Genomic DNA, 12576 nt, shown 5'->3' with positions numbered 1-12576 from the left:
CTTTTTTAGGGAAAAATAGGGCAGTGGTTTCCCTCTTGCCTTCCGCCCTTCTCTATAGCCTATCTAACATTATATTTTTATTAGTAAACTTTAATTAACATATTTCATTATGTGTGGCTCTCATGTGTCATGATGCCAATTTTACTTCTCCAATGATTTTCGTTCTTTAAGGTTAACAACTTAACTTTAAGTAAAGAATATATCTATCGGTTTTATCTATATACTTATATATAAAAGCGAAAGGTCACTCAAGCAATGACTGACTCACTTATCACGAAATCTTAGAAACTATAAATGCTAGGAGTCTCAAATTTTGCATGGAGGTTCCTTTTAGGACGTAGACACTCACTCAGAAGGGATTTTGAGAAATTCCACTCCTAAAGGCGTAAATAGGGGTGGCAGTATTTTTATGAATCTTCTATAGTTTTATTAGTAGGGTTTGACGCGAACTAAGTTGGGGGATAAGAGCTTGTTAATTTATTAAGTTCTTAAAGCTAATGACGTAGTCGACTGTACACAGCGATCGACACTGCAATTACCTCGCCACCATCAGACGGGTCTTGTTCTTCTGAACACATTGGGGTGCGGCATCGAGGTGGGCGTGGGGGGCGAAGGCCTGGCGCTCGTGGACATGTACGGTACGGTGCTGATGACGCCGCTGCCGCACCGCCCGTACACTATCACCGCGCGATGCCCCGTCAACTGCGCCGGCAGGATCATGAACCGGCACACGCTCAAACATGAACTCCGGACCGTCGATGGCATGGTAATATCTATTTATTTATTTGACAGTTTACACGCAGGTAAGGTATTAATAATAATAAAAACTTTATTGCACACAAATAAAAGACGACAGCTTCTGCTTCTGCTACATAGGAAATACAAAAAAAAACAAATATTTGGCCCTACGCACTCCTTCCAAAAGTCCAAGACTTCATAGGCCCAAGATATGAAAACGAAACACGAATATTAATAAAGAAGTAGTTTTTTCCATACTAAGTAAGTATATCTCTTCCTGAATACCAAGAGAGAAAGAGAGATAGTAAGTATAAGTAGGTATATTAGATCTAGGAGACGTCTGGTTTTAGAAAGTTTTCTTTTTTCCTACGACCAGTAATCGGAAATCTCAAAAACTTATGGTCACAGATGATTTTCGCCCTACAATAGTTTATCATGTTGACGCAGACACAATAATCGACTCTTCGACGTATGAAATAATAAGAAGCTGGGTAATAACCAGCTGACAGCATTTTTTTAGTTGTTTCTCTTTTCCCAATGCAGCAGAGAAGTGTTTTTCAACATTTTTTTCTTTTTTTTCTCTCTGCTGTATTGGGACACACAACATAAGCTCACGAGGTAGTCAGAGGTACGTCCATCGTAAGATGAACTACCCCCACCTCGCCGAGTTTTCAATTAGGCCAAAGTGATAGGTGGTGGGCCGTATCGCCGTCTATAATGGTCGAGTCAACTGTGTTACAATACTGCTAAGGTAAATCTGGTGCCGGGGTTCAAACCAGCGCGGCGCTGTGTATTGATTGTTAATCATTTTTCAACTCAAGTACAAACAATAGGGGTAAAAATGCTGCACGACATCAGTACGGTACTGACGCTTACAAAAGCACTTACGAAACTGTCTAAAGTGTTTGAAAACTCCTACAGACCATGCCCACACGTACCTACTACGTCGAAAAGCCGTAATTTTGTTGATTTAATTGGATTTTGCAGTTGTTTGTTTTTTGTAAACTAAGTTAATTTGTGTTGACGTAAGGTCTTGAAGAACTCAAACGAACGGTAGTAGTCACGAAGTCACATTAAAATTTCACCAAGTTCTGTATTTGTTTGACAAGTTACGTTGCGTGATAGTAGAAAACTGTGGTACAGTTACAGTAACGACCTCCGTGGTCCAGTGGTTGAGCGTTGGGCTCACGATCCGGAGGTCCCGGGTTCGAATCCCGGTGGGGACATATAACAGAAATAACTTTGTGATCCCTAGTTTGGTTAGGGCATTACAGGCTGATCACCTGATTGTCCAAAAAGTAAGATGATCCGTGCTTCGGAAGGCACGTTAAGCCGTTGGTCCCGGTTACTACTTACTGATGTAAGTAGTCGTTACATGAGCCATGTCAGGGGCCTTTGGCGGCTCAATAATAACCCTGACACCAGGGTTAATGAGATTGGTAATTCACCTCACAACCCACACGATAGAAGAAGTAGTTACATCTAAATATAACTGCTAGCTACATTCACGTCCAAAGCCAACTCGGTGAGTAAATAGATTGAGCAGACACTCTTTTTTATTCCAATGGAAAAAAGAAGACTGAGAGATGTTTGCCCTTCTTCTTACTTGCAAATTAATACGGACTTATAATGAATGAAAGAAGGGAAATCGTTGAATTTAGACATAAGTATACTTACCTGTAGGTACAAAGCACAAAGTAGTGATAATTAATTTAAACCTTACATCTCTCTAAAAAGGACATCAGCTCAGCAAAATTTTTGAATGTTCCTATGCATGTATGGAGTGTTTCTTCTATGTAGGTAAGTATTCTCCGATTCCTCTTATTAACAGATCATCACAAATTATGTTTTCTAACATAACGAACTAATTGGGTCCAGTACTAGGTTCACGAAAAATAAAGACATATCTAAAACTAACGAAAAACATTTTCTTTTTTCTATTTAACTTATTTATGAATTTGAATAAAGAAAAACGTAATAAGTCCGACATTTTATCACGTTTTTCTATGACGTCACAGTGTGCTTTTTCTTACTTAAATTCCATAAGAATTTCGTGTTTTGACGTTTAGTAAAAAGTAAGCGATTGGATTAGTTGTAAACTAGGCTATTGTGGGTAATGGGCTAGTAAACCTATATCGTCTGACGTCAATTACTGTCTTGTGGCTTTCACGTCTTATGTCTGTCTAGCCCAATTAGGGATTACTGGCGTGGATGTCAATACCTTTGAAAGCGAGGTGGGGAAATTAAATCAGGTTTGGAATATTATATCCTATTGTCTAGGTATTATGGGGCAGTGTTCAGACGAGACTTCAATGGCTCTCGACAGTTTAACAAGCGCCACCGCAGATTATTTAATTAATTAACCTGAGTTAGCTGCAGGCAATACCTGCCCGATATCAACGCATTAATCCACTGGCAATTATCTTAGAGGAAAATTAATTTCATACTAAAGCTTTTAATAAAACATAAATAGGAACACTTTGGTCATTGTCATTTTACATAAACTCAATTACTTACCTTATTATGAAAGTAATAAGATATCTAAATATATAAAAGGAGAAACTGACTGACTGACATATCAACGCACACCCTAATCGGCTAAACGTAGGCACTTGAAATTTGGATGGGACGTAGCTTAGGTATCGTAGAGGTGCACTAAGAAAGGAATTCCCGAAATTCCCACGGGAACGGAAATTATCGGGAAAATCCTTTTGTATGAAAAATATAAACCGCTTAAGTTAGACGCTTGAAATTTGGCATGCAGGTACCTTAGTTAACTTAAAGCTTAGTTGCAACAGGATATTGCAAAATTCCCACGGAAACGGGAGTTAGCGGGAAAAAAAAATTGTATGAATAAATCTAAACTGCATAAGTTAGATGCTTGAAATTTGATTTGTTCTCCCACACACACAAAGATCTCTCTTTTATAACACGCTACGCGGACGAAGTCGCGGGCAAAAGCTAGTTTTACATAAACTCACTTACTTACCTTATTATGAAAGTAATAAGATATAAAATATATAAATAACTCACAATTTACACTGACTACTTACAGCCATTTACAGTGAACATTTGATGAGTACTTATACCTAAGTATTTGACAAACAATGTTCAATCGAATTATTTCATCATTGGATTCAATTTTGCTTGTATGTCAAATACTTATTCACACGTTCACCGCTTGTTTATTTGTTGGTAAGGCGGTAGGTAATTATACCTATCCTAACCTTAGATAAAATGATTAATAAATTATTGCTATGTTTATTCTATACAGGATGTTAGTGTCATCGTAACGAAAACTTTGAGGGGTGGTTCTGACCATGATTCTGATTTCATATCAAGTAGAATTTTCCGTCGCAATTTTATGCAATATTTATTCTATGTTTTTTGTTATTTATTTATTTTATTTTTAATGTGGATATTTATTCATCCACAGTTCATGCCGGTCATAGTTGGACAGAACTCCGACGACCAGATATCGTTTTACTTCATGGACCCAAACACGTTCACCAAATCGCTAACTGGAAAGCCGAAGCTGAAGTGAGTTTATAACTACCTACACTTTTCCCCCTAGATTTGTGTAGCGGCGTGAAATTTTCGTTTGATAAGTATGTTTGTTTGAGTTGAACAAGTCAAGTTGAGTTGAGTTGAATCAAGTTATTACGAGTTACCTAGTTACACCGCCGGTTTGATTGCCAGCGGTAGTTTTTTTAATTTTTACTTCGAATACTTACTCAGAAAGATTTAACTAAAAATTAACTACCTGTGTGGAAAAGTCTATTATACAGGATGTTAGTGACATCGTTACGAAAATTTTGAGGGATGATTCAGACGATGATTCTGAGTTGATATTAAGTGAAAAAAAATCCACTTGATATTAGCTCAGAATCATGGCTATGAATCATCCCTCAAAATTTTCGTAACGATGTCACTAACACCCTGTATATATTCCTTCTCACCCAAAAAAAAAAGAAAAAGAAATCAAATAAAAATCTTTCTACCTACCTAGATGTTCTGTTTTTCATAGGACTGTACCTATAAGGACCAACTGTCGCTTCTTTACTACTTCTGTTTGCTGCCCGGGGTGATTGTATTCAATTTTTCCTGTTAGAGTGGTGTACCTTGGCGAGACGGGACCCAACAAGAACGTGTCCATAGTGATAGAGACAGATAAACGGCTGAGCGATATCTACTACGTGTCCGACGCGCCAATAGACCACATTGGGGAGTCGGCGTACATGTGCCTGCAGCCTGGGAGGTAAGCCCAACGGATAATTCTATCGTAACTTAATAAACATAAACTGCCTATATACGTCCCACTGCTGGGCACAGGCCTCCCCTCAATCAACCAGAGGGGGTATGGAGCATACTCCACCACGCTGCTCCACTGCGGGTCGGTGGAGGTGTTTTTACGGCTAATAGCCGGGACCAACGGTTTAACGTGCCCTCCGAAGCACGGAATCATCTTACTTTTTCGGACAATCAGGTGATTCAAGCCTGAAAAGTCCTTACCAAACAAAGGACAGTCTCACAAAGTGATTTCGACAATGTCCCCATCGGGAATCGAACCCGGACCTCCAGATTGTGAGCCTAACGCTCTAACCACTAGACCACGGAGGCTGTCATAACTTAAAACACAAAATATTTAGATTACCCACTATTATGTAGGCGCAAAATAGGTATGTTCTCAAACCCGCTGAAGGCGAGAACAAGAGGGAGAGAAACATTTAGGTACAGGCGCGTCCTGTGGGCGATGTTCTAACCAAACAAGGTGATTTTTAACTGCACATAACTACACATTCTACAAAATCACTCAATTATTAGTATTACCCTTCTTGACGTACACACGCGCACACACATACACACACTTACATTTACACATGTCATACATCTACTCAAAAATCTACACAATTTCTTTTGTTTTAGTTATGGTTACTGTTTATTGGGCATGTAAATTAGATTAGATATAATTAGAAAAAAATAAATTAAATATAATTTACCACCTTTATATAGAATAGCGGGGTCTCCTGGAACAGGCAGCTTTAAGAGCATAATTTTGTAAAGGAAGAATATATATTACTTTTTATTTTGGAAATGTCCCCATAGGGTATCGAACCCAGACCTCAAGATAAATAAGACATTAAGTACATTGATGCTATGTAGAATATTTGTGTATTTACCTACGTTATTGGAGACGTCTACGCAGGCCATAAGGCACAATGTATAGCTTCTATTAGCGTTTGTATAGAATTACTACGCTCACTAATGATCACAACTAACTAATAAGATGTTTGTATTCAAAGAGTTGATGTTTACTTCGATTAATGCATTGTAGCCTTTGTTGCCTCGTTAAGGAAAATCATTTTTATAACGAGCTTGTTCCCGTAAGACTGCTTTGTTGGTAAACAAAATAGAAAAGTAGATATACAATTTATTTGCATGAACACAGTACTTACATTGATCTTAGTAGTCAATGGCCCCGTGCAGATACATCTTAATTTTATTTTAATACCTGTCATTTTCTTTTTCGTGAGTGAAAATGGATGATTGACTACAGTTAATTTTAAAATGAATGAATAGCTCGGGGGAATAAAATAGGCATCTCGCTTAATATGTAACCCGATTGGCGTGTGCTGTCCACTTATTTTTTTTAATTTCTGCGTAAAATTAACGTGTGTAACGTACATTTTATGCCTGCCGATTACCCGTCCTTTTCTTTTTCAGCGGAGAAGAAAATGACAGCTATAACAAAATAAAATTAGATGGTGTGTACAAGATTCAGCACCAATATATGTATATGTCCATAGTGACTATATTGTATTAATTGAAATTCCGTGATCTCTGCCTGAGTAACTATTTTATCTGCCTACCCCGGTGGGACATAAGCGTGATCACAAGATGTAAATTATGTTGCGAAAGTTTCTTGCGCCGCTTCTTCTTAGCCATATTAACACATTACAGTGTGGTGGAAGATTATAATATTATTGGATACTAGTACTAAACTAGAAAGTTATGTTTCAAAGTTCTCTGATACTATATTGATAATAAACTATGTACTTACCTATTTTATTTTACCTATTTCAAAGAGGTGACTCCCGCTGCAAAAGGCTGGCCATTGCCATTCAGCGCGGTAATGCGGCTAGTGATGTGGGCACCTTTGCTCAGGGAACAGTGAGGGGCGGGTTATTTAATGACTAGTTTTTATGTTTGTATTTGTGACGTATTGTTATTTTTCAAGAATTAATAAATTTTATTTTTTTATTTGATTTAGGTTTACCGGACTTGTTAAATCTTCAGGTTAGGTAAGCGGACCCTGTGAAAAACGGGATAATGTTAGGGGGATGATTTTTATTTAGGTTCAAATGGCGCGCACAGAGCGCAAACGGGGAAGTGGATGGGTCAGGCGAGGCTAACCTGCGCATGGGCGGCGTGTACGTGCTCTGTCTCCGCGAGAGGCTGGGCAGGCTGGACGCGGCCGTACTGCACGCCCCCAACCCTCCCAACGAGCTTCACTTGGCCTGGATCGTGCCGCAGTACCTGCTGGTCTCCGTCGCTGAGATCATGTTTGCTGTCTCCGGGCTGGAGTTTGCCTTTACACAGGTAAACATTACGTATACAGGGTCTTAGTGAAATGGTAACGAAAGCTTTGAAGGATGGTTCAGACCATGATTCTGAGTTGATGTCAAGTGGAATTTTCCGTCGCAAAAGTATGGATTTTCTGACAGGACATTCCACTTGATATCAACTCAGAATCATGGTCTGAACCATCCCCGTCAGTATTTGTTACGGTGTCACTAACACCCTGTATAACGTCGCCTTATAGGGAAAACCACGAAAACGCCTTTATGAAAAATCACATTCTAATGTGATTTTTTTCGATAAAACCCCGTTTTTTTACAATTGGGTAGTTTCCCAGGTCATTAATTCATTATATAATTCTGAATAAAGACAGATGTATCTATTTTGAGGAGACGATAAACGTTTCCTTTTTTTTGTTTAACTTGTTTATTAATTTTAATAAAGAAAAATATTATAATAAGTGCGACATTTTGTCACATTTATCTATGAGGTCACATTATTATTTATTCGTAGGGTCACAGGTTACTTTTTCATACAAATTCCATAGTAATTTCGTGTCGACGTTTAGTAAAAAGTAACTGATTTGTTAGTTGGAAACATATTCCTATTCATTTAAATCCTGTTAGAAATTGAGCCCAAAAATTACCTAGATTGAAGTTAGCTTGTTTATTGCGAGGTTTTGTGAATGTCATTGTGATTTTGATTGTGATTTTTCGAAAAGGCCCTTAATTACGTGGTTTTCACGGCGACGATGAGTATTTGCTGTTCCCTTGACCTGTCTGTGTAGATTTCGTTTGGTAAGTAGGAGGTACCACAGGTATTAGCGAATTGTTAGCCTCCTTTTTTGAAGTTGTATTCTTAGAAAGAATCTATTAGGTCTATGAAGATCGAATTATTCTAAATTTGTTTCAAATATTGTAGTCTATTAATAAGTACAGTGTTTTTTATTGTAAAATAATTCCTTGGTAGTAAGAAAGATCGAAAATTTAAATATTACCGAAAATTATGCAGTTTTTCACGTATTACGCAGGTACCAAACTCTTTTGCCTGAAAAGTTACCTTAGCTACTCCAAAAGAGGCAAACAACATACCGAAAATGCAGTTTTAGATCACGATTTCTGTTTTATATAAAATTTGACTGGGTTATTAGCACGTGTAGTGAATATTGTGGTATTTTTAAACTCTGACATCGAAATACGTTTTTCTGTAGATAGGTATTCAAATTGGATATTGTTAAAATGTTATTGGCGCGGCGGTGCAAATGCATTCAGGATTTCTGTATACCTGACTGATATTTTTCAAGGGGATTTCGGACTGAATAAACATAATACGTACTATAAAAATTGCTTATTGTAACCCAGATTATTCTTTAGGCTAGCCTTTATGTTAGGTTAGGTTAGTGGAAACGAGCGCAATGGAAACGTGCAAGAATCACAACGAGCCAAAACGTGATAGAAAGTCTTCCATCTCGCTCACTCGCCCGCTGTGATTGGCCAATTTCGCACTTCTCACGCTCTTCACCGCTCCGCTTCAGTGGAAATGCTAGAGGCTGACAACAATGATAATGATGATGGCTTATTCTTCTTCAGGCACCAAAGAGCATGAAAACGATCACAATCGCCGCGTGGTACGTGTCCGTTGCGTTCGGAAACTTGATTGTCATCCTGGTGGCGCAGACTAAGATATTCGAGTCCCGTGTGAGTCACATAATTACTTGTCTTATGTAGTCTGAAGTGTCCCACTACTGGGAAAATGCCTTCCTCCATATCAACCAGGACTCTCCAGTCCAGTTCATCGCGCTATGGCCGCCTAGGACCCGTATTTTGCAATCGTTCGTTTTCGATTCGCGTGCGAAAATACCCATAGCTGTTTCAAATAGCATATCAGGACTTGTGATTAGCAAGAACAGTCTGGTTTATTTTCGCACGTGAGTTGGGGACGAACGATAAAAAAATACGAGCCTAGGTCTGTCACGCCTATGCGTGTGTCTTTATTCGAAGACCGTTCCGTGGTTTCATACACTTTAGGTCGCGATTTCAATAGTCGGGTTTTAGTTATTAAAATGTCTTTTCCATGGCACTCAGGCAATGGAGTTCTTCGTGTATGCGTTGGTGCTGGCGCTGTCGATGCTGCTTTTTCTGCGCATGTCTTGGGGCTACCAGACTCGCAGCATGGAAGGCGACGCCTCCTCATCGGAGAGCCGGCCGCTGCTGCACCACAGGTCCAAGGTAAACGGAGTAAGACCGCTTTCATTCAATAACGAAAGTAAATAATGCGATTGATTACCTTAATACTCATTTTGTTGTAAGTACGTGTATTTTCCCCCTGTATATATGTAAATTTGGGGGGAGTATTGAATTCGAAAGTATTGGTTACAGGTAGGGACTCACAGATGCGATCAACAAAAGAAGAGAAACATATTTTTGCATTACCTACTTATAGAGATATTTTAAAAATTGACCCAGAAAGCCATGCCACCATCGTCATCATCATTATCACATTGGCTCGAAGACAGGATGTTTTATTTGGATTATTATTCCACACTCTGGATTATGATTAGGTATTAATGAAACATGAACAACGAAATTTATTTTATGAAAATATGGTAATTAATTTGTTCTTGAAAAAGCAAAATACTAAATAGGAAACTTATTTTTAATTACACCTCTCAATGCACGTTAGTGAATAAATTCATTGAAACGTGTAAAATTTGCCACGTCTGATTTGAGAGGACTCTGCCACCAACATTTCTTTCAGTAGTTGGCATTATCTACTTGGCCGGACAAATGGGGAGCGCTCGGCTCAGGGCGTCGTCTGAGAGGAAAAATATTTGAAAGAATTAATCGGGCGATAGCAATAAGCGTTAATTGAGGAAAATCTTCGACCACGCCGGCGGGGTCGGTCTCGGGGTCCTAAGATAAAAAAATACTAGAAGTTTATTGATATTATATTCCGCTTCCTTACTCACACATTATCACATAAATCGCATAATACTCGTGAACTTCCTTGAAGGGTTAATGACGTGCGCCTGCGCAGGTGATATCAGTGCATTCGCTGACGGCCACGAGCACTCGCCTGTGCAGCGGCAGCGTGGTGGACAGCGGTGCGTCCTGCCTGGGCCTGATGGAGCGAGCCAGGACGGCCGCCTGGCCGCAACGGGCGTGCGTCCACCTCGCCACGCCCAGCACCGAGGAACGACGTGCCACCACGCTGGCTCAGGAATGACACCCACAACTACTGTTGTCCGCTCGTCTCGGGACGTCACCGTATTGCAAAGGGTCCAAAAACCAATATTCCAATTTTCACATTTACCCATTCCTATTTGTTTTTACCAGAGAAACGCAATAGTTCATGCATGAGCTGAGATATGTGTCACCACAAAAGCTAGCTTACAAAGCTAATACTTACTTTATCTAAAATACGTTTAAGTACATAATTCGCAGCCTGCTAAAGAAGCGACCCTAATATAACCAATATTAGCTCACTGCTATAATAGAACTGTGCCAATATACATCATAGATCATATTTCTGGAAGTATGTCCAGTGCTTTATCGAAATGACAAACTGGATTCTAAGTAAGTACTTACTGGCGAACGAGCGCTCGAGCGGTGTGATTTGCTTTGAAAAGCAAATTTCTGCACGTTTTCTGAAAAAAGAAAAACAATAATTATAAAAAAAAATAATGATGGATCCAGTAATTTCAACGTTACGTACGTCTAAACTTCCATTAGGTACTTACCTCTGACTTTCAATTAATAGGCTCCTATAGAAATGTGGTGGAATGATTCCCATTTCCAATGTTCTAAATGAACGAAATCTGCGGGTGACATCCGATTAATAATCAGGGTTTAATAGATTTTGGAACTAAGCAATTCAAACGGTATTTCTAAAATCAATATCGGTATAATGGAACATTTTGGAGGAACTTACATAAATAATAGTGAAAATATCCGTTTTATTTATAGCTATGGAGGAAATGTATTGCCGACTGCAACGTGTTCCAAATAATTAATCTACCTGATCTATTTTAAATTTTATTATTCAAATTTTATCATTTGCACAAAAATCTGTGATTTTCTTTACTTTTTAGATGTTAATTATAAATAATTGATTATTTTCTTTATGGATAATTTAGTTAAATAATTTTTGTAGTCGTAAGATTTTGTTAGAATATAATTTTCAATAATAAATTAATTTGTAAAAAATCTAGCAATCTTGTTTCTCTTTTGACTCGTATTAAATGAGGGACTTTCCAGACTACGTTCCTTACAAACAATATAGATGGCGCTGTAAAGATTTTCCTTGGATAACAGACATATTTTATGCATCTTTTATCTTTGTTTTTGTGTATAAATGATTACCCTTTTTTACACCCAGGCACAATTACATCTTCCACGCATTATTATTCAGATCAAAATAAAGAGAAGCAATATAGCTAGCAACATAATTCTATACAATATAATGTGATCCAAATATCAAGCAGTAATTATTTTTATATATGCTTCTGCCAATACAATTTATTTTTGAATAATTATGTAAGTAAGTACTCGAGTAATGAGAAAATAGGTACTTAACACGTTAAATATCGACAGCGCCATCTGTATTATTTTTGGGGAACGTAGCCTGGAAAGTCCCACATTGAATCGAAATTTCCGATCCGCCGGAGGCAAACCAATGTTTGAAATCAATGGAAACAGAACACGTTGAAGTTGAAATGTGTGCTAATATTATAAATGCGAAAGTGTATATGTGTCTGTCTGCATTCACGGCAAAACCCAGCCCCCTCCCTACTTCCCTAAAATGGGGGGTGGAAGTTTGTATGGAGCATTCCGCAAGATAGAAAGCTAAAAATTATGCGGACTATTTGTGACTAACAATAAAATCGGTAAGTACATTAGGAAGGAGGACCCGTGTTACCCCGAATTTAACGCGAGCGAAGCCGTGGGCAAAAGGTAGTTAAATATACTGGGTCAGAGCCCAGAGCTATCAAACCAATATGAATAACTAGTGAACGTTCATTACATTCAACACTATGTGTGTGTGTGTTGTCTGTGTGTTTTAGAATATATTTGTTTTACAAACATACTGCAACCCGGGCCTGCGGCAGACACTACTCGTAACAACACACACAATATTTGTGGGGTTTTTTAAAATTCTGTAACACATTTGAATATTTCGGTAATCCTCAAAAACGGTTCCAAGTATCTGGTTTTTCCTTTACCTGTAGAGCAGGAGTACATTCGTATCAGGTATTACAAA

General features: G+C 38.4%; 1 protein-coding gene across 1 annotated transcript in view; it reads left to right on the top strand.

Moving 5' to 3' along the window:
• The window catches only part of LOC126380255 (uncharacterized), a 52991-nt gene extending 41551 nt beyond the window's left edge, over positions 1–11440 (top strand). The window contains exons 24-30 of the mRNA XM_050029533.1: positions 521–766; positions 4175–4278; positions 4850–4996; positions 7095–7338; positions 8907–9014; positions 9402–9545; positions 10354–11440. Of these exons, the coding sequence (XP_049885490.1) occupies positions 521–766; positions 4175–4278; positions 4850–4996; positions 7095–7338; positions 8907–9014; positions 9402–9545; positions 10354–10542 (1182 nt within the window). The 3' untranslated portion in view covers positions 10543–11440. The remainder of the gene's footprint in view (positions 1–520; positions 767–4174; positions 4279–4849; positions 4997–7094; positions 7339–8906; positions 9015–9401; positions 9546–10353) is intronic.
• The last annotated feature ends 1136 nt before the right edge of the window (positions 11441–12576 follow it).

This window comes from Pectinophora gossypiella, chromosome Z, assembly GCF_024362695.1.
Source record: "Pectinophora gossypiella chromosome Z, ilPecGoss1.1, whole genome shotgun sequence".
Taxonomy (NCBI): Eukaryota; Metazoa; Arthropoda; class Insecta; order Lepidoptera; family Gelechiidae; genus Pectinophora; species Pectinophora gossypiella.
This window is presented reverse-complemented; position numbering and strand designations above follow the sequence as displayed.